The sequence below is a fragment of the Colias eurytheme genome, chromosome 18 (assembly GCF_061535395.1).
Source record: "Colias eurytheme isolate Ceu_HAF_F1 chromosome 18, ilColEury1 Martin Lab GWU primary, whole genome shotgun sequence".
Classification (NCBI taxonomy): Eukaryota; Metazoa; Arthropoda; class Insecta; order Lepidoptera; family Pieridae; genus Colias; species Colias eurytheme.
The window spans coordinates 2,395,943-2,419,393 of record NC_142997.1 but is presented as its reverse complement, the minus strand read 5'-3'; the positions used below and the strand labels follow the sequence as shown (position 1 = coordinate 2,419,393).

Sequence of the window (23,451 nt, the reverse complement as noted above, 5' to 3'; positions counted from 1 at the left end):
GAAAGTGACTTTGTTTTATACTATGTAGTGATATTACATGTGACCGACCGACACACCACATAATATTATGTACCTATGTTCTACGCAACGTGGTATCAGGTATGTACCTAGGGTTTGATTTCGGTGATATTTAATTATTGTTATTTTGGAAAGTGTGTATCAACGGCCGCCGATCCGTTGAATGTGATACACATTTTTTGGTAGCAGAGCGTGGTTTCGATCCACGGACCTCTGGGTTATGGGCCCAGGCGTGGTTTACACGGAAATATTGATTATAATTACGATATGTTATATGTTCGATTATAACATTTAAATTGTTATATATGTCGTGGCCATATTTCCTAGGCCATTTCATGAAATGATCGAATGTCTATAATTGGCCACATCATGATGTGGTTTGAGCACATCAATGATAAGAAATCGTTTCTCGATATGGCCAACTAAACGCGCGGTTTTTTCATGAAATGATCAAAATTATTTGATCATATCGTAAAATAGTTACATTAATTATTGGTAGAGGCGCTGCAAGCTCTGTGTTTATGTGCTAAGATAGCGGCCGCTGGCGAAAATTTAATTATTCGCAGTTAAAAACTTCATAATTCGTTTAATAACAATATGAAGAAAGTCATAGCAAAGAATTTACGACGAAGAGATTCGAGTAGGTACTATGGAAAATGTGGATATCTTATATGTATTGAAGAAAAAATGTGTATTAATTAAAAGGATTTAAGACGCATTTTCTATATTATTATAATTGTTTGTTTTTTAAAAAGCGATCCGCTTCTAGCACTCGCCGGCCGCTGCCGCGGCACGCTCGCTTTGCTCGCTCGGCTCGTGCGTTGTTGTTGTTGTTGTTGTTGTTGCTGTTTTCTATTGCAAAAACGATTCGCTTCTGGCATTCGCCGGCCGCTGCCGCGGCACTAACTTAAATGACAATAAACAAGTTCCTAGAATATTCTGAATTTTTTTAATATTTTATGGACTCTCCATATTTTATACGATCTGGCCAAATGTGGATGACCAAATCGTGAAACGTTGACGATTTAACGATCTGATTAAACTATGTTGGCCATTTCATGAAATGCGACTATTTCGTGAAATGATCAATCATATCATGAAATGAGCAAATCTACGATATAGCCACGACATATATAAACAGTAAAATAAGCCATAGAACAAGTTTGTTATAATTTTCCTCAATCCGTACACGCCCGGTAGTAAGACCTCAGAGTTGAAGTGGCGTGAATGTGTTCTGTGTACCTACAAAAATAAATTTATTCATTAAAAATGCTCGGAATTCTTATTCTGGCGGTATTTTTAAATGCGGCTGATATAACATTATCTTTGAGTAAGTAAGCATTAACAAAGCTAAAACATGTTAATCGAATTGAGCTTAAATGAAGTAATTTTTTATTCTTACTTTATTATTTATATTTATTATTGTTGGATATTATGAATATTTATATAAATAATTTATAAATTAACCTGATTAATAAGTTAAATATAATTTAAAGACAGAAATAACGTGATTAATCAGATTATGAATTTAATCGCGTGCGAATGGCAAAAGTCGGCACGTTATCAGTCAGGGTTATACACAAATACACAATAGTTTTAAGAACAGAAATAAATGCGTCAACGATTTTATAATAATTATTTTACGTAATCAGCGTGTGGAAAGCTTTAAGTTAGCTCTTTTTAGCTCGCTGTAGATAAATCTCTGACTCTCATAATGGAATAATCAAACCTTGGTGAAAGATGTAATATAGGTAATATAGTCTAAACTCTAAGCAAAACAAAACTTGAAAATATGGAAACAACATGCAATAATGATAACGCGAGAATTTCCGAGCTCCAGTATTTTAATATGTATATTTTTTTCCAGAAACGTGCAGTGACTGTATGGATTACACGTCATGTGAAGAGGCAAAACAATTAGCATTTTACCACAAAAGTCCGAAAACTGCGACGATGTTCTTAGAAGCATTTTGTGGTATTGAATACATTCAATTAGAAAGAGTAATTAAGGTTATTCAATTTTTTTATTCATATTTTAATTATTTTCTCAGTACATAATATTATTATTAGTATTCTTATTAAGTATATCAGATAAAAAAAATTGCATCATAAAAACATCCTTCATATTTTATTAAAAAGGTAAACGTTTTGACCTTAGACCTTAGTTTTGACTGATTGGTTAGATTAATTTTATCTGTAAGTGAAGCCCTTAGAATTTTTAAATACCTATAGCCTGCCTAATTTTTGGAAAGCAATATTAGTTGTTGTTGAGAGTTTGTTCAACTAGGCATTATTTAATATGTACCTATACTATTGTATTATAACAATCAAAATTAATTCAACAGGTGTGTTGCTCTGATTTTACCTTATCAGGCACAGATGACAGAAGTGGAATGTCCGGTTTCCAGAATGAGAAGAAAGTCGATAATCCACAATTAAAGTTACTACCAGCTTCCTGCGGTGACATCAATGGTAGGTACACGTATCATCACCGGATGATGGAACGGGGATATAATCCATCATCCGGTGCGGAGAGGCGGCGTGAGAAGTGTTCCACTCACGCCGCCCCCCCAGGAAGGTAGACCTGGCGGCCTCCCGCCACATTCGCGTTGGGCCTGGAGATAGGCTGCCGCTGACGGGTCTGCGGACGCGGTTCTACCGAATACCCGCGGCCCCGTCAATAAAGCGGCTCGGCGGAACACAGTGGAGTTTAGTCGGTAGGACCCTGCACTCAGCAGGGTGAGTCCGACATAACCCAGGGCTCTTCCCCCGAGTGCCCTGGTGTAGAAAAATAATATCTAATATGTTATATGTGAACTTTTTTACTGATTCTCTGGGCCCATAACCTATAGTAAAACATGTCAGTTCTGTTCTGCACTTCATTCTGTTGTTTTATTATAGGTTATGGGCCCAGAGAATCAGTAAAAAAGCAGTTTTTTTTAACAAGAATTTCGTTTTGGTACGAGTGTTAAAAAGCTTTTTTCAACACGTTTTTTCATTGTGTTGTTGGATATTCGTGAAATAAAATTTTTATTTGGAATTACGATGGCGGCCAACTACTTACTTGATAAATGTACCTAAATTACGTGGACGGGAAAATTACAGCGAGTGGTGCTTCGCGGCAGAGAATTTCCTAATCCTTGAAGGCATGAAACATTGTGTAAAGCCAGAAGGAGCGAGCGTAGTAGCTGCAGATGACGAAAAAAGCTGATTATGACAATCGATCCGTCTTTGTTTGTACATGTAAAAAGTGTAAGAACATCAAAAGAACTCTGGGAAAAATTACAACAGTTATTCGATGACAACGTTTTTTCAAGAAGGATAAATCTGTTACGGAATCTAATTTCGATAAGACTGGAAAACTGCAGTTCAATGACGTCCTATGTGACTCAAATAATTGACACGGCTCAAAAATTATGTGGCACAGGTTTTGAAATAAATGACCAGTGGACAGGCTCATTGTTATTAGCAGGATTACCAGAGCGGTTTTCACCGATGATCATGGCAATAGAGCATTCAGGCATTAACATAACGGCTGATTCTATAAAGTCGAAATTGTTAGACATGGAGTCAACCATAGAGGAACATGATGAAGTTGGCGGAGCATTCGCAGCTCGTTCGAAGTACATGAAAAATAAAATGGCGTCAAGAAAAAATGTCAATGTTGGTAACATTGTCGATCCGTCAAAATCAAACGTCAAGGTGAAGACAGTGACATGTCTTAGGGCGTATTCAGAAAGAAAGCTTGAAACTTATAAGCGCTTATCGGCGCTTGTCATGTTCATATATTTTCCTGCGCTGACAAGCAAGACAAAGGAAAATATATATGAACATGACAAGCGCCGACAAGCGCTTATAAGTTTCAAGCTTTCTTTCTGAATACACCCTTACGTAGTAATTGTATACTCTTTGGTGACATGTTACCGATGTAAACAAAAAGGACACTATCGAAATCAATGTACAAATAACGAAAACGCGTCGAACTCCAAAGAAAAACCCCGAATGCAGTCTAATGCTTTTAGTGCTGTGTTCCAAAGCGGGAATTTCAATAAAAATGCATAGTATATTGACTATGGAGCCAGTGTACACCTTACGGCAAATGAAAGTTGGGTTATGAATGCGTCTTATGATCAGAAACAGGAAATTATCGTTGCAAACAGTGAAAAGTTGTCAGTTTTATGTTCTGGCGATGTGAAGATTACAACTACAACTGGGGGTTCAGCATATTTATGTTATTGTACACTTATCAATATAACATTGTTAGATATAGTGGGGGTGTAGAAAAATAATATCTAATATGTTATATGTGAACTTCTTACTGTACTGGCTGGTTTGGTGATATAGGTAGAGATTGTCTAATCTAAAAATGAACGCCCCTCCACTGTGTTTACGCTCACATTCAAAGTACGTGTATAGACGCAATATACACAAATTGGTCTGCCTCATTGGTCGTTCAGTCCTCCAGTCCCATCTATGCCCGAACGACAGGACCAGTTGGCCAACTACAAAATGACGCGATGCACGACAGAACGGACGTGTCATTCCGTACATAGCGCGCTCTCCCCGCCATACAATGCTAGGCACCTGAACTGATCGCCCGATTAGTTGACAAATCAGTGCGCGAGTGTCAAAGTTTGCAGTAGAATCGACGCGCGCACACATATAAAGTGGTTCAATAATTATTTGTCCTCACACATTGAAACAATTATTAAGTTTAGTGGAGGGGCGTTCATTTTTAGATTAGACAATCTATTCCATACTAATATTATAAATGCGAAAGTAACTCTGTCTGTCTGTCTGTCTGTTACTCAATCACGCCTAAACTACTGAACCAATTTGCATGAAATTTGGTATGGAGATATTTTGATACCCGAGAAAGGACATAGGCTACCTTTTATTGCGAAATATGTACCACGGGCGAAGCCGGGGCAGACCTCTAGTATATATATATGTTTCAAATAATAAAACATGTCAGTTCTGTTCTGCACTTCATTCTGTTGTTTTATTATACGTCCTGGGTATAGGTATATTAAGAAGAGCTGGAACGTCAACACATTTACACATTGCACATGTTAGGCCGGGAGATACTGACACAAAATTTCGGGTCATTTGTAACAGGATGGCTGTCTAGAGGGGTCTTAGTACGCAATGACAAAAAGAAAAATGATGGTCAGAACGCTGGTACCGGCGGACTAGTCGCGTGGGCGTTAGTCACACTCGTTTTCGGCGGTATGGTGGCCATTTGGAATCGTCCGAAAAGTATGGCATGGCGATTTTCGTAAATGTCTGCACGATGATGATTACCTGTGCAAAAGATAGCCTGGTACAAATGTTTGAATTGTTTTTTTTTTAATCAACGCATCACGTCGGTATGGGGGGCTGTAAGTTACACCGGAAAAGTATGGCATGACACTACCGCCTACATCTTTTTTATGGGCTATCGGTGAATTCTAAAATTTTTGTGTTACAAATCGTTTGACTTTCACTATTTATCCGACGAGTTCGACTAACGCCCACGCGACTAGTCCACCGGTACCAGCGTTCTGAGTTCTGACCATCATTTTTCTTTTAGTCATTGCGTAATAAGACCTCTGTAGAACCGCCATTCTGTTACAAATGACCCGAAATTTTGTGTCAGTATCTCCCGGCCTATGTATGTGTCATATTTTGCAATTGTTTATAAATACAGGGTGATGTAATTGGTGTAGTACGAATATCTAAAAATCTATGAAGAATTTTGTGATACAGTAAATGGAAGAATTATAGACTATTTTACAGTATTTAATAAAATCATTTAATTTTTTGTTCATTTTCATTAGAAAATATGTCAATTTTTCTCACTGAGGTGGAAATTTGGATGATAAGGATCTTGTTAGAAAAATATAAATTTTGACTAAAAACGGCATTTTTTTTTCAAAAATCAAATTACTAATTAATAATCAGAGTTATCACAATATTAAAAAAACGCCCGTTATTTAAATCATTATCAAAACAACAAGCCGTGTGTTGGGAGTAAGCGCACGTGTTATTTGTATTGTTTTTATGACCTGAAATTTAATTATTATTTGATAATTGAATGATTACTAATACTTTTATCCAATTGATTATTATTATAATAAATAATTAACTTCATCAATTGATTTACTTTTAAATTATAATTTTACAGGTAAATTATAAGAGCTTTCATAAGTATGTAATTATATTTGCATATATTTATCTACAACGCACCCATTTTACAATTCAAGTCTAAAATGAAACTAGAGTCGCATTTATTTTTGAACATACTGTAAGTGAAATTGCATAAGTGTGAGTACTGTGAACATGCCAGCTTTCCTTAATTGACCTGTATGCCTAAATGCATTCTCCACTATAAAAAAAAAAAAAAAAGGTACACGTATCATTCGTGGTGATGTGGCTGGCCTGTACGAGTTCCCCTGGATAGCTCTGTATCACATTTTTTTTTCAGGTATCACATAAAGTTAACTCGTTTTAAACAAAGATATTGAAAAAAATCTCTATGAAAATGTGTCTGCAGATGTTTTTAAAAACATGTGCAATGTGCATGTTCTTAGCTATGTAAAAAGGTATGATAACCTCAGGTAGCATTCGTAGATTCCAAGAAATCGGGGATAAACATGGGACAGTGTTAGTAAAGTACAACATCAGAATAAATTTTGTCATAATTTATTTTTCTAAAAAACTTTACAGTTCCTGCTCAACATGTCTTCCTCTATTGCGAACACATATTCGAAACCTTTTCCGCAGAGAACTCTTGACTACCCCAGTTGTTAATTGGTTCCTCATCTTATTGGCTGCATCGATAATTTTTTGTCGTAAAATATCAACAGATGGAATCGGGTTCGGCTCATTGTACACCAGACTCTTCATATGCCCCCAAACGTAAAAGTCCATGGGGGTTAGGTTAGGTTAGGTTAGGTTAGTTGATGTCTAAATGTATCTACAGACGCTCCGATTTGGTTGGTGCCAACCATATCGGAACCGACAAGGCAACCATTCCAACATTGCTACAGATTGTCCGACGGTTGGCCTTCCAGCTGTCAGTTGACCATAGAGTAATATGTCAGTTGACCATAGTACGAAGAGAATGGGCTAAATTCTACTATAGAAATAGAGAAAATTACAGTCATATGCGGCTCTTACAACTTATTTTTTAAGGTTTTTAATGTAGCCCCACTGTCAATTTTTTTTAATACTTCTAACATAATAAAATACGCTTGATTTCTGGCATCTCTATTTGCGTAATCTTTGTTACTTAAGTCCCACAAACAGGGAAAGTCTTTATATAGTTCCAGCAATTTTATTAATATGTCACGTTCGGTGACCGTAACTCCCTCGGCGTTCATGTTGACGTCCTACACCGGCGGCGTTGCGAATGTGAATGAGCCAATTACCTATATTACTCTATGGAATGAGCCGATTTGGTCGGAACAAAGCTTCCAGACGTTCCAATTTGGTTGGATCGGATAGGAAGTTGGTTTGGTCGGTATCGCCGGCGCATCCGACCACGTCAAACCAATATTAATAATAATTATGTCGGACCGACCGCTCTCTACACTTTCCGATTTGGTCGTGGTCGGATGGTTGGCACCAACCAAATCGGAGCGTCTGTAGATGCTTAACAATGGACTATGATACTTTTTCCCTCTTACGCAAGCGAGCAAAACGCCTTATCAGAACGTGTGAACGTAACTATAAGAAATCAATAGAAGAATCTTTACCCCAATCTACAAAACTTTTTGAAGTGAAACTTCTTTATCGGGGGTGGACAAAAATTTTGTGTAACATTTTTGCGTTACGTTACGCCGCGCGCGTGACATTTTTGCGTTACGCCGTACTCGTGACTATATACATGTTATATTAAAGTGATCAGCAAAATCAAAGGGTTTGTTTTAATTCTAATTCCAGTGAATTTATAAAAATTAAATAAGTAATTACATCAATTTTTCTAATACTTAGGTGTAATAATGGTATTTATTTTTCTAAGTTATTTATGATTAACCTCACTTTTTGATTGTATTTTTCAATACACTAACACGTGGGTGGAATTATGGTATCTATTTAATTTAATAATTTATATAATATAATATGTATATATAATTATATTATTTATATATTATATATATATTTATAAATTATTTATATAATTATAATATAATATATAATTTATAATTTAATTGTGGTATTTATTTTTCTAAAATTGTATTTAAAGTTAACCTCAGTTTTTGATTGAATTTTTTAAAACATTAATAAATCTATGACTCACGTTAACACGTGTTTGCTTGATTGGTGTTCATATATGATTTTGTGAATTCAATATTTATAAGAATAAACCTCAAACTCTTTATGTCCAATCAAAATATGCATGTGCTTTGTTTCTAAGAATTACAAAAGACCCTAAACTTTGATTACTTTTACGATAATAGCCATTGACTATTATACTGTGCCAGATGTGGATACAGTTACCTATTCAAATTGTTTACAATACAGCTGAGCCGGTCGTTCTACAGATATAATTCTCCAAAAATATTAACCAAATGTGGTCGCTTAATGCGGTATGTCGTAGTAAACAATGCCGTAAAAACCAATGTTTTCGATAAGGCGGTCATATAACATTCAGCAAGGACCTTTGGTCAATTTAACCGGTATGTTGTTATAAACGATGTCGCCATAAACGGTTTTGACTGTATTTAAATAGGTAGCGAGGAGCGAAGCGACGAGCGTGTTAGACTAACGTATTTCTGTAATATTGTATACAAGCTGTGCCGCGCGGTTTCACCCGCGTGGCTATGCTCCTGTTGGTCTTAGTTACGAAGTAACTATTCTCTAATCTGTGGTCTTAGCGTGATAATATATAGCCTATATTACTCGTGGATAATGTAGCTTTCGAATGGTGAAAGAATTTTTAAAATCGGTCCAGTAGTTTATGAGCCTATTCATTACAATCAATCAAACAAACAAACAAACAAAGTTTTCCTCTTTATAATATTAGTGTAGATAGTAAATTATTTTTTGAAAAATAAGGTCATAAAGAAGTTTCACTTCTTACGTGTGTACTCTAGTACACGCACACATTTTTTTTTGGTCTTAGATACATTAAAAACAAAAAACGCTCTTCGTCCGTTCCTCCCACGCTTACTCTGGGTAATCGTTCAGCACGTACAGATATTGAAATAAGTAATATGTTCGCAGAGTTCTTTTCATCTGTCTGGGAAAAAGACTCATCAGGTAATCACATACTAGAAGTTGATAGTGTCGATAGGTCTAATTTTACATTGCACAATATTCAAATAGATAAACTAAGCATAAAACAACATCTTAAAAATATCGATATTAATAAGGGTCCAGGTCCTGACCGTATATCCCCTTTATTTATAAAAGAGTGCATGCAGGGTCTTGTTGAACCTCTTTACATTATTTATAACCTCTCAATAAATCAAGGTAAATTTCCGACTATCTGGAAAACTGCTCACGTAGTACAGGTACTACGTGAGCAGTTTTCCAGATAGATTTCCATCCTTATGCACAGGTCTGTGCATAAGGATGGTGATGTAACTAACTGTGAAAATTATAGACCAATTAGCATTCTTTCATGTTTTTCAAAAATATTAGAGGCTTTAGTGTATGATCATATATATTCTTTTTTATCAAACTGGCTATTAGCACGAAACAACACGGCTTTGTGAAACAAAAATCTACAACAACGAATCTTTTAGAATATACAAATTTTATTCATGGGGCGTTAAATAGTCAAGTACAAATCCATTCTATATACACAGACTTTAGGAAAGCTTTCGATAAGGTTAATAATAGGCAACTACTTGGTAAACTATTCTGCGAGGGAATCCGCGGTAATTTGCTGCGCTGGCTCTCTTCATATATATGGGCGGATGGCCATAATCATCAGAATCACCCATATCTTCAGTAAATTATAATGTTGGTGGAAACAAATGAATCATCAATGTTACAAACAAATGTTATGTAATCGCACAAATCTATGCGCTAGTAATTAGGGAATCACTTGATCAATCGCTTTTAATTAGTTTCGATACAACAATGCACAAGATTACTCGGAACAATAGCGATTCGTCGCCAACGTGGTGCTCTAGCCGTTCTTCGTTTGTAACCAAGCAACGTCTCCAGCCGACCATCGACGCGACGCTCCGCTAGATCGACAGTTGTCAAATCTCGTTCCGATGTAATTCTCATCAGCCAGTAATACTTCTACCAGCCAGTAATACTCCTACACGGCCATTCTGACTATCGACCGTCCTCGGGCGCATCAAATTGCAGTCCTGTAACAATAACACAATCCATCGGACGGGTATCTGTCAATATCTACCCGCTCGCCCATCCTGACAAGCTAATACGTCGTCGTCGTCTACGTCTACTACGTAATATTACGGTCATACAACAATAGGTAATTGTCTCAGAATGAAAAAGCGTGTGTCCTTTCGACCACTCATGGACCGGACGGCACCTTTTTCTACTCACACAACAAACAATGCACTCGCTTTATCGGCATGTCCTATCCTTAGGACCAATTTTTACACAGTATCATTTGGACCGGACGGGTGTGTTCTTTCGACCATGTGCATGGACCGGACGACACTGTCCCTTCGACCAAAGAACACTTATGGTTGAATCGGATAAATGTGTCACTTCGACCAGCCGCTATCAGCTGCATGGCCCGGACGACATTCCCTTCAACCACCTTCACACACCACATTACTCGATAACTGTTCTCACTCAACGTGCCAACATAGTTAAGTAGACTTCATGCAAACAATGCTTACAGATTACTCATTAGTTACGGATTGTCTTGCTCTGCATGAATTTCGACCAACTTTCGACAATTCATGGTCAATGATTTCACGATCTCAGATGTTATGTCACGCCACGCTTTATTGGGACCGTTTTAGATAATCGTTAGCAAACTTTTCAAAGTGCGCATCACACGCTCTACTTGCCCGTAAGATGCCCAAGATCACTGCGCACAGTATCTGGCATCTTACTAAGATAGCTCTATTTTATCAAAAAGCAAGACGACCCGCTTTCAAACAAAAAGGGGACTGACTCACCGGATTACGGCCTCAAGATGCCACTCGACAGTCGTTGTTCGCAAACATTAACCTCTTATTTTGTAGTAGCTCTACCTCCTTTTTAACCGACATCATCCTCTTTCGTTACAATTTGTTGCTACGTGTCCAGCTTGACCGCATATGTAGCAAGATTACGGTCGCAATTTTCTCGGGAGCACGTGTTGCAGTTAACGGATTTTGTTGTTTAGTCATCCCAGAAGAATCTTCTCAAAGACGTTTTTTACAGTCGGCTTGCCGGTGACAAATGACATTGGAAATCTTGAGTCCACAATTCAAGGTTGCTTCAAGTTAGGCTCTTGGAATTCAAGCTCCGATCTTCGCTTTAGAAAAATGCCTCTTAAGATTCTAAATAGCTGAGGTTTGGTAGTGACAGTATATTATGCGTTTAGCTCACGGCGTATCAAACCATCCTTCTTACATAAGACCGATATAATGACGAATTCAGTTATAACATCTTCTGGCATTCGGGTTTTAGGTATAGTTTCGATCATATTCCATAAGCGCAGGCCAGCTTCTGCTGCGGTTTCTTTTGTTCCAATTTGAAAATGCAATAGGTATTTCATCAAAGTAGTCTTGAAATAATTTTGGTTTACAAAATCTGGCCATTAAACTTTGTTTTACAGTCTCTCATGTGAGCTCATTCAAATTTAACTTTGTCAAGCAAGAGGCGGCGCAGCCTATCATTGCATTGGTAAGAGCCAAAAGTAAATCCCTTTAAATTTTTAGTCAGTACTATAAGCTGTAATCTTACACCAACCTTCTACATCCATGTCTACATCTTTCGGATAAAAATCTACAAATTTTACTGCACTAGACTGTGCGCTAGCGGTTGCGTCGTCGCTAACATCCGAGTAAGACTCCCATATTGCTTAATAACTTCAAGGCGCTATTTTCGTCAAGTGTTTGGTTTTCCTCGGCCTTTAGCGCATGGTATATCCCACTTCTGATATGGGCGGATGGCCATAATCATCAGAATCACCCATATCTTCAGTAAATTATAATGTTGGTGGAAACAAATGAATCATCAATGTTACAAACAAATGTTATGTAATCGCACAAATCTATGCGCTAGTAATTAGGGAATCACTTGATCAATCGCTTTTAATTAGTTTCGATACAACAATGCACAAGATTACTCGGAACAATAGCGATTCGTCGCCAACGTGGTGCTCTAGCCGTTCTTCGTTTGTAACCAAGCAACGTCTCCAGCCGACCATCGACGCGACGCTCCGCTAGATCGACAGTTGTCAAATCTCGTTCCGATGTAATTCTCATCAGCCAGTAATACTTCTACCAGCCAGTAATACTCCTACATATATATTAAATAGATCTCAGATAGTTAGAATACTTGGAAGTTATTCTCGTCCTATACCTGTATTAACGGGCGTTCCTCAGGGCTCAAATCTGGGCCCTTTACTAAATGATTTGAATAAATTAAAAAATTGGTGTGCATTGCAATTGCAATACAAATGCTATGTTTCTTAATGTAGATAAATGCTATGTTATGGAATTTGGTAGTACGGCAGTAAAAATAAAATATAATTATTCTATAAATGCTAAAAAACTGATATGGAAGTCAAACGTACGTGATTTAGGAATTATTCTTGATAGCAAACTCTCATTTTTGGACCATTATACACATATTTATAAATCATGTAACAGATTACTAGGGTTTATTTTACGTTCATGTAAGGGTTTCCGGAATCCTAAATCTTATATTTGTCTTTTTAACTCTCTCATTCGTAGCAAATTGGAATATGCAAGTATGATTTGGTCCCCCTTTTATTTGATTCATATAAAAAATATAGAAATAATCCAAATCAAATTTATGAGAATACTTTCTTAACGGTTTCATCTAAATTATTAGATTTCGGAAATGCCTATTTGATAACCTTACTATGCTGTCGCAAGTCCTGCAATAGATTAGAAGCTTGTCTCTTGTAGTTTTTATACCATTTCCCTTTTTAAATTACCTATTATCAATTAGTTAGTATATTGATAACTCTTTATTTATGTGGCAATTGTAATTTATAGTCTAGTAGTCAACACATGTTATTGCAATAACAATAATTAGTCATTAAGGTTTAAAGTGAAATAAGTATTGTAGAGATAAACTACGATAACATGGCGCGCCCCTCCAAAATTCAAAACGTTTGAAAGTATTTGTGAAATATTTACAATGCACCACCAAGATTCACAACGCATGTGTGCGTAATGAGACGGCCGTCAAACAAAAACAAATCCACGGATTTGTTGCTCGACTAGTCACGCTCTAATCGCTCATTATTATTAGTAATGGCGCTGCACTGACGTATTCTATGAAAACGACACGTGCGTTGTCTTGGGCGCTCGGCAACTTATGATTAGTTGACCAACAAATCTGGACGTAAAGTACTAAAGACGAATACGTACAACTACATACAAACTCCTTCGTAAGGATGTCACTACACACATTGAAACAGTAATTTGGAGGGGCGCGCCATGTTATCGTAGTTTATCTCTACCTATATTATTGTTATATGTGTTTGTGTTGCAAATAAAATAAAAATAAAAATAAAAAATAAAAAAAATTCTCTAACACTTCTTCTGTAATGTGCAGGGCAGCCATCATGTTGGAACCACATGTCTCTTAACAAAGTCAGGGGTATTTCTTCAAGTAGGTCGCTTAAATGTTGGCGCAGAAAGGTCTCATAATTTTCACCATTTAGGTTGTCCGGAAGGAAGTATGGTCCAATTAATTTATTTGAAATTATCCCCATCCACACATTAAGACTGAATCGTCTTTGTGATTTTTTGGATTCTTCTTGTTAGGATTGCCACGTGCTTTCGGAGCCCAATAGTGAGCGTTATGGTAGTTTGTGATACCGTCTTGATCAAATTTGGCCTCATCTGTCCATAAATTTTTTTTGAAAAACGAGGGGTTTTCCAGATCCGCATTCAACATGAATCTACAAAAATCTAGTCTTCTTAAAGGATCTCCTTCTTCCATCACGTGCACAGGCGTGTAGTGATGTGGGTAATATCCTGAAGTGTTCATTGTGAACCATACTTTCCACTGAGACAGACCAAGTTCTCGGGCAACAATGTTTGTTGATGTCGTGGGATCCATTCGAAAAAATCGCTTAATTTCATTTTCCTCTTCGTCTTCCTCATCCCGGACAGATGGCCGACCGACGTCTGTTCGTCGTCTTAGAATCGAACCAGTTTCTCTAAGGCGACGATAGGTCCCTTCGAAGGCACTAACATCTGGTGCACGACGGTCAGGATAGTGGGTCAAGTATTCCGCACGAGCATGTGCAGATACACCTTGACAAAACCCGTAACACATCAAAATGTCAGCATATTATTCTTCGTGAGTATACGAACTCATCTTGAAAATTCAAATCGCAAGCAAAAATCAAAGTCCAGTTTCGAGCCACGTTCACAGAATCGGAAGAAAATCAGTCCAAAAAGAAAGCCAAGTCGCGTTGTCAATACACAGAGGAGCACAGAAATCGCATCTACTACGGACGAATCACATAAGCAGACTAAAAAAATACAAAGTGGCATCCTTCGCCCCATACAGCTTCGTCCATCACCTTGCTCGCTCTCTCCAGTAGGTGGAAGCGAGATAGTTGCAGCGTGTGAGTGAGACATCATAACCACGCGGCACAACCCTTTATTGTTCGCATAGGCAGATAATAACTAGACCGATGTTAATGAGCTATTCTAAGAATTATTGTGAAAGTGAAAGTGGGTCAACCGAATTTAGTACGACTGAGAGCTCTGGGACTGGAAGTACAGAATCAGGTACTGAAGGAATTATTACATAAAAATATCCTTTGCAAAATATAGAATTCCTATAAATTCATCCTGACAGTGGGATCAGATAGGATTTCTGTAACTACTCACTACTTTATTAAGCATAGGAACCTATAAATACATATATAACATTTTCATAATGGATAATAATTATGGTGTGTACCTACTATTTAATTTTGAATTGAATTTGAAATTTTGAAAACATAGGAACTGATACGACCGAAACAACTGAATCTGGATCTACGGAAGGAACTGAAACGACTTCATCAGGCTCCACAGAGTCTAGCATTTCTACCGGTAGGTATTTAGACCTCTAAAACAAAATTGTGTTTATATGTTATATTTTACGAAGCATCTTTTGTTTTCATTATTAACATCGAGCGGAATCGACGAAACAGCAGCAACTTATTCAACTGAAACTGAAGGTAGTTTTGAATATTATGTTTATTTTTTTATTATTAGACAGATAATGATATTTTTCTTATTATATTATAGCTTCAACAGCAGATACTTCATCAGATAGTTCAACAACTGAAAGTGCTACGGAAAGTTCAACAACAGAAATTTCAACTTCTGAAAGTTCAACAACAGAAAGTGGCTCAACAGAGAGTTCTTCAACTGATGGATCTACTGAACCATCTACAACAGAAAGTGGTTCCACAGCTGTCTCCACTGAAGAAAGTGGATCTACATACGGTTCAACAACAGAAAATGCGTCTACAGAGAGTTCAACAACAGAAAGTGACTCTACAGAGGCTTCAACAACGGAAGGGGGAGGTTACATAGGCTCCCTACACAGATTGTTTATTACCAACTATTAATAATTCTTTTGACTTTAGGTATATTTGCATTGTATATAGTCGCTATAAAAATTCCGTTGTAATGTTCACAATTGCATTTTTAACGAAAGTAAAATATTATTTCCAGGTTGTGGCTGCGTGTACGCACACTTCGGTTGTTGTCCAGACAACAAGACGATAGCTCGAGGACCCAACAACGAGGGATGTGGATGTAAATACACTGAACACGGATGCTGTCCAGACAGGTAATAATTATAGTAGATACTTATAGCGATTTACTAATTGAAATCTTTTTTTAGTATAAAGCACACAGCAGATAGGTATCATAAAGCAGATAGGTCATTCATCACTACGACGACAGACCTTTCAAAATAATTACTTCAAGTTATTTTTGACAAAAAAAAATACATTTTTTTAGGCACACACCAGCTCAAGGTCCTGAATTTGAAGGCTGCGGATGTCACACGTATCAATTCGGTTGTTGTCCCGACGGAGTTACAGTGGCTACCGGACCAAACCTACAGGGCTGTTTGTGTCACCAATCCAAGTACGGATGCTGCGGGGACGAAGTCACTCCAGCAAAGGGCCCCGATGGTGCTGGCTGCGACTGCTCTACTAGTAAATACGGTTGCTGCCCAGATGGAGTCACGGAAGCGGCCGGCGAGAAGTTCCTTAACTGTACTGATGCTACTGAAAATAAACAAGGTAGTGTTTGTAAATACCATTGTAATAACCACAAAAGCTTTTGTAAAATATTTTTAGGTGAATTTTTTCCATAAGATAAACTTTTCTTAATTGTTTATTCTGTAAAATTCAATTTATTATGTATAAAAAAAATTTCTATGCTGCTTTTTTCGGAATTTTATACAAAATAAAAAAGAAAGAAGAATTAAATACAGAGAAATGAAAAACAAAGTTCCAATAACGATCCAGATCTGTCATATCAAAATATATAAATTATGTTTCTATAGTACATATTTATTGTATTTAGCTTCGTGCTCTCTGGCGAACGACCGCGGTACGTGCAGGAACTTCTCTGTGCTATTCTATTACGACATGACGTACGGTGACTGTCTGCGCTTCTTGTACGGAGGCTGCGAGGGCAATGGCAACCGGTTCAATAGTCAGGATGAGTGCGAGGCTGTGTGCGTGCACCCATCGCCCAAAGGTCATTAATCATTATATATAAACAATTTTCCACTTATTAACACCTATTCTGTATTTTATATTATTACTAGCGGTCCGCCCCGGCTTCGCCCGTGGTACATGTTTACGTTTTCTCTACATATTAAGAACCATCCTCGTACTTCAAGGAATATAATAAAAAAGAATTATCGAAATCGGTCTACCCGTTCACACGTGATGCCGTGACAACGCGAAACGGATTTCATTTTTATATATTAACTAGCGGTCCGCCCCGGCTTCGCCCGTGGTACACATTTACGTTTTCTCTACATAAAAACCATCCTCGTACTTCAAGGAATATAATAAAAAAAGAATTATCGTAATCGGTTCAGCCGTTCTCGAGTTATGCGCTTACCAACACATTTTGCGATTCATTTTTATATATAAGAAGACTAGCGGTCCGCCCCGGCTTCGCCCGTGGTACATGTTTACGTTTTCTCTACATAAGAACCATCCTCGTACTTCAAGGAATATAATAAAAAAAGAATTATCGAAATCGGTTCAGCCGTTCTCGAGTTATGCGCTTACCAACACATTTTGCGATTCATTTTTATATATAAGATTATATAGATTAGTAAGTATGTACTTATGTTTGCTTTATGTATGTTTATTTTGGTACATTTTATTAATGTGTAACAACTATGTATTACATCTAATCTGTGGTATTGCCTTATTTTTGCTCACCCACATTATATTGTTATATTTCCTCTGATTGTTGGGTTGCCTGGTAAAGATCGCTACCTAGCGATAAGGCCGCCCTTTGCTATTTCTATATTAAGTCTTATCTTTGTTTTATGTATTTTCAAAGCAATAAAGCATTTTCATTCATTCATTCACCTATTCTAAGTAATAGACCAATACTGCAATGAACAACTTTACATTAAACAAGTCGTTTTCGGTTTCTCAACTTGATATTATAGTGTTAGAATAATGGTACCTCATGAACATTTTTGAGGACTATTGGCGATTATAAAATGTAGAACATTATAACATTATGGTTTGTATTATAAAATCTGTTTGTTATCAAACAGATTTACCAAAAAGTAACTAGTTTGTTTTAATTATATTTTACAGAAGTTTTTGTAAGAAATATTCTATAAAATCGGTTTGGAAGTTTTTATCTATTGAATTAAATTTTTATTTTTATAATATGTAGATCAGAATATTATTTTTAAATTACAGACGCGTGTAACTTGCCAAAGGTGAAGGGTGGTTGCCAAGGCTACTTCGTGCGCTGGTACTATGACTCTGCGCGGGAGCAGTGCTCGCAGTTCGTCTTCGGCGGCTGCGTCGGCAACGCTAACAACTTCGAGTCGCTGGAGCTCTGTCAACAACATTGTGAACCTGAGAAGACTGAAGGTAATTTGTATGGAAATAATTAATAAAATACAGTAGTACAGTCATTTATTCAGATTTCAACCGCGTCGGCTTATTGCATATTGCCACAAATTGATTGATACAAAATTTTCGATGTATTTTTATTGACTTTTATTCAAATAGTATTGTTCAAAGACGAATATATCGCTTGTTAGACAACTCTGCCTAATACACGCGTAGGCAGTGTTTTGCTTCGGACACTTTTTGAGGGTGATTGTTAGTCTACTTGTTTATTGTTTTAGACCAATGCAACCAACCGATCTCGCGCGGGTCGTGCGCGGGCAATTTCCTGCGCTGGGGCTACGACGCGGGCACACGAAGCTGTTCCCAGTTCATCTGGGGCGGCTGCGAGGGCAACGCCAACCGGTTCGGCTCCGAGGCCGCCTGCCTGCAGCGCTGCAACCCGCCCGGCGATCCGCAGGGTGAGACATTTCACACCTGTCCGGGAGCCAGCAGCAGATTTTATGACCAAGTTCCTCTCAAGCGGTAATTAGTAAAATGCATCAAAGTATAGTATTATGAAGCCTCATGAACGTCAGCTGGAGCTCGGTTGGGGGGAAGAGCGGTTGTAGCCTCCCGTATCAGCTGACGGTTTTTCCACCAAGATACAGCCAGCTGACATATATATTTATCCACAGTTACATATAAGCTATCATCAGGTAAATTTTTGTTTGAGAGGAAATAACGGAAAATAAATTTTTCTTTAAATTTAACTTTCATGTTCGAGACACCAGCTGACGTATAATACACCATGTTGTAACCAGCTGACTATTTTTTTTCGTTGAGATATTGGGTTAGCTACAATTTGACAAATTTTTAGCTGAGAGGAAATGAATGAATGAATGTATTTTTTTTCCTATGTGCGTGGGAGGCTACAACCGCTCACCCCCCCAACCGAGCGCCAGCTGACGTTCACGAGGCTTTATAATACTATACTCTCATGCGTCTGACGAATTATCTCTTGAGAGGAAATAGTTAACCAAATTTGCACCTGGCTCCCTAACCATTTCTGTGTGTGTTTTGATGCATGAAATCTAGTAGAAATATATTTTCCTTTTTAATTAACTCTTGTGTTTAGCTTTGTTCAAAATTTCTGCATCATTAATTTTTCAAAAAAAATAATTACTAACTCAATTCTTTATTGAAGGGGAACAGAACTGTCTTTATTTTCTTTAGGACTCGTTCTTACACTTACTTTTATAGTATTTTGAGTTTGTTATGGTTTTAACTTTTTATATCCAAGTCATAATGCGAAAATAAAAATTTATTATGTCCAACAAAATTGGTTATCAAATACATAATGTCTCAGTGCCGATTTTAAACTTTGAAAATTTGTATAAAAAAAACAAATTGTATTCATAATATTTTTATTGTAGTAAATTAAAGTGTATTAGTGCGGATTTTATTTTTATAATATGCGGTGAATGCACTCTTCAAATCGGACACGCAAATTTGCCGAGACGCGCCGAAGGATTTCCGCTGAAATGGCTCTCACTTCTGTCGTTATTTTAGTCTTCAACTGCTCCAAATTTGTAAGAGGGGTATCAAAAACTCTTGCTTTGGGACAACCCTATAAAAAAAGTCAGCGGGGGTTAAATCGGGAGATCTGGGTGGCCACAATATGTCTCCAGAGCGGCTTATGAATTTTCCCGGAAATGACGCATTTAGTGCGTCCATGGAGACCCTAGCAGTGTTGGCTGTGGCCCCATCTTGCTGAAACCATACATCAGACTTGTCAATATCCTCTTCTTGCAGCTGAGGTACAAAAAAGTTACCGATGGTGGCTTAAAGAGGCAGCATGTTGTCTAAGTGAGCGTCTTGGATGTTCTGTGACCGCAGCGGCGACGCGGTCGATGTGTTCAATCGATCGCACAGGTCTATTTCGTGGTCCAATTGAATGATTTAGTAAACATCCTGTCGCTCTAAACTTCTCTCCTCACGACTTAATTAATTGAGTACTCGGGGCATCACTCAAACAGTGGATTTCATAGCGACTACAAATTTACACCGTTTTTCACTCAACGAAAACGTATTGCATAAGTACGCTTCTACTGCGTACGCGCGGTGCGTAGGTACCAGACCACTGCGCCATGGCCACAAAAAAAATCCGCACTCGTCACCTATCGAACGCTACCACTCCCCTCCAGCTAACCCCGCAGCTTGCCGAGAAATTCGTGTTTAAAGTTTAAAATCGGCGCTGAGACACCCTTTACTTACTGGTATATTCATGAGTCATTATATAGGTATAGTATAGTATTATATTATCTGTGGTATTACATATAAAGTGTTTGCAGGTCTGTACATCCCACCCACGTGCAAGGACAACCCGTTCTTCGCCGACTGCAGCCTCATCGTCCGCAGTAACTCCTGCCGTAAATATTACTCTAGGTACCTACCTTTTTTTTCTAAGACTTACGAAGCCTATCCTGTTTTAATCTCCATCAATAATCATCAATAATCCCCCTCTATGAATTTTCCTATAATTATATTTTTTTTATCTTTACCGTAAATTTATTTTTTACAAATTCGTTAAATTTATAACATGATTCACTTATGGATTAGTAAGCAAGAAAACAAGGCAATAAAAATTCTTAAAGTAATTTAAAAACTAATTTAGAAATGAATAATTATTTATAAATCTCAAATATATATCTATTTCAGGCTCTGCTGCAAGTCATGTGTAGAAGCTGGTCAGCTCGATCCCATGAAGTTAGACATGCAGTCCAACTTGGTCGACCGGCAGTAGGGACTGAGGACGCATAGAAATAGTTATATAGATAGATACGAACTTCAATGTAACAAACACACACCAAAATCCCAAATTCGATAGTAATGTAGTGTAAGAAATTACACGCGAGGCCGGGTTAAATATTAATTTGAAATGTAATAAGAATGTACTGCGATTCTACACAGCTACCTAATTGATGTAGGTAGTTGATAACAAAACGCAGCAAGTCAACGACTATTAGCAAAGTGAAGGTAGTTGGGTCGAACGTCGCGTATAAACAACGTCCGAGCCCCTAGGCACGATTCGTACGAATGCGCCACGAGTCAAGGAACGCGGCAATTTATAGTATTCGACAGCTAAACATGTTCGGACAGGAAACAGTGACAATTATTATTCATCCACAAAAATATTAAATCAAAAGTTACGTCTAACAGTAGTGTATAAACAATTGAAAATTCATAATAATTTGGTTCTTAGCTTGACGCATAGTTAAAATGCAGTAACGTACCTAAATATCTAAAGAAAGCAATATATCCAGTATCCACTGAACACTGCGAATAGTAAGTATAAGTCGTGCCTTCAACAAAAACAGGAAGTAAACAGTAATTTGTTACCTTTATCCACATGTAAACGGAAGAAGTAAAGACCCAAAACAGAGAGGTTATATCGTAGGTACTTAATGTGAGTCATAAAAATTATAAACTCAATATAAATAAAATCATTATTTGCACATTGTAATAAATTTCTCTCGTGTTTATTTGTTCTATCGGAATTTCTTTCTTTATGAATTGACCCGTTAAAGGTCTTCTAAAATATAAGATAATCAGAAAAATATTTGTTGTTGTCTTTGTTGCGTATGTATTGTATTTTAGCAAAGCTAGGGGAAATTTCCAATTGCAAAACAGTTACATAGTGCCATAATCAAGATGTTATTTACAATAAGTTCATTATAGGATTGAACCCCGTTCGAAGTTATTTTGTTTGTTTTCCATAGGGCTTAAGATCTCTAACTTGTTTTTACTTATAAACACTAATCCTATCTTCTCCATTCCAGTTTTTTTCAAATGCCTAGCCTTTATAAATTAACAAAACATAAACACTACTACGTATGTATTACACGTGGAATGTTACAGACAGCATTACCAATAGACTTAATATTGTAGATAGATTAATTTTATGTAAATAATTACTTACATCACAACTAGGTAATACTCGTATAATAATTCAGTCACAAATATAGAGCCTAAGACGAAACTTTATACTTTGTGTTTCAAGAATAACGTACAATAAATATAGTATTTTTATACATGAAACAGAAATTTTCGACGTATTTAATCCAAATTGTGCAATAAGTCAAACGTGGCATGTATGATGTACTACATGTAGTGCTAGAATGAATTATTTATTTCATGTGTTAATGAAATGCATAATGTTTCATAGCGATAAGTTAATGTAACTGTGAGTCATAATAAACTTTTTAAGGCATTTTTATAATGTTACAGTGTAAATATATCAACAATAAATTTTATAAGTGCTAAGTTGGTGTTTTTTTTTCTCTACAATTCATAAACAAAATTAAATTATAATAAAGGTACTTATTTAAGTAATAAAGTCCTAGTCCTATAATTTATAATCCCTTCTATGAATTAAGATTCCTACACAGCTGTGTGTGTCAATGAGAGTTAATTAACGAACGTATTGAACCCCCTGAAAAATATACCTAACGGTGCATTTACTTCAAACGTCCGAATGCTCATTCTAACCCCACTAAACATGCCTGTTTAGTGGGGTTAGAAAGTAAATGCACAAGTATATATTATATTATGGGCATAGCATTCTGTCGTTGTTCTTAGTGCGTTGAAAAGATTACCTATATGAAATGTTCTAATACTCTAAACACTAAATAAGAGTTTTCGTTTACAATAAAAAATCACGAAATAATGCTCTTGATATAGCCCTATGTTCGTTTGTTGTAAATGCACCGTAACACTAATGAGAGTGTCATGCAGTCAAGATTAGGCTCCAAATATTTATTTTATCTTTAGTATTTTATTTACTCTTTAGTCTTTTGTAGTATGATAATGGGAACTCTACATTGCTAAAATAAGCTACACGCAGTTTCCGTGTATAAACACGCATTTATTAAGAGAGACGTCAACAAATCAGCTGTTTGACCTCTGTGATAAAGATGATACGATGGCCGCCGTAATTAATTGATGTTTTTACTTTTATAAGTAAGTGAGGTTAAGTATACGTAACCTTTACACAGATCATCTACACATATAATAAAATCGTAGGAAAGTCAAATTGTACATTGAACATTTTTTACAAGAATCGCTTGGGGCGTGATCTACAATCGATATCGAATCAAAAAATATAATTTATAGTATTTTCGTCTTTTGTAGACATGTATGCTAAACTT

The 23,451-nt window shown here is 36.8% G+C and overlaps 1 protein-coding gene across 2 annotated transcripts; it reads left to right on the top strand.

Annotated features, from left to right (window-relative positions):
• The first annotated feature begins 1,226 nt into the window (after positions 1–1,226).
• Positions 1,227–22,567, top strand: LOC149900471 (uncharacterized). 2 transcript variants are annotated; one of them, XM_090112091.1, is made up of 10 exons: positions 1,227–1,348; positions 1,886–2,028; positions 2,364–2,490; positions 15,867–15,984; positions 16,158–16,444; positions 16,731–16,907; positions 18,107–18,283; positions 18,544–18,723; positions 20,596–20,689; positions 20,963–22,567. In XM_090112091.1, the coding sequence occupies exons 1-10, from the start codon at positions 1,288–1,290 to the stop codon at positions 21,045–21,047; spliced, it is 1,449 nt and encodes a 482-aa protein (XP_089968217.1). In that variant the 5' UTR covers positions 1,227–1,287; the 3' UTR covers positions 21,048–22,567. The 2 variants fall into 2 exon arrangements, with proteins under 2 accessions (XP_089968217.1, XP_089968218.1); XM_090112092.1 differs by lacking the exon at positions 16,731–16,907.
• Positions 22,568–23,451: the final 884 nt, after the last annotated feature.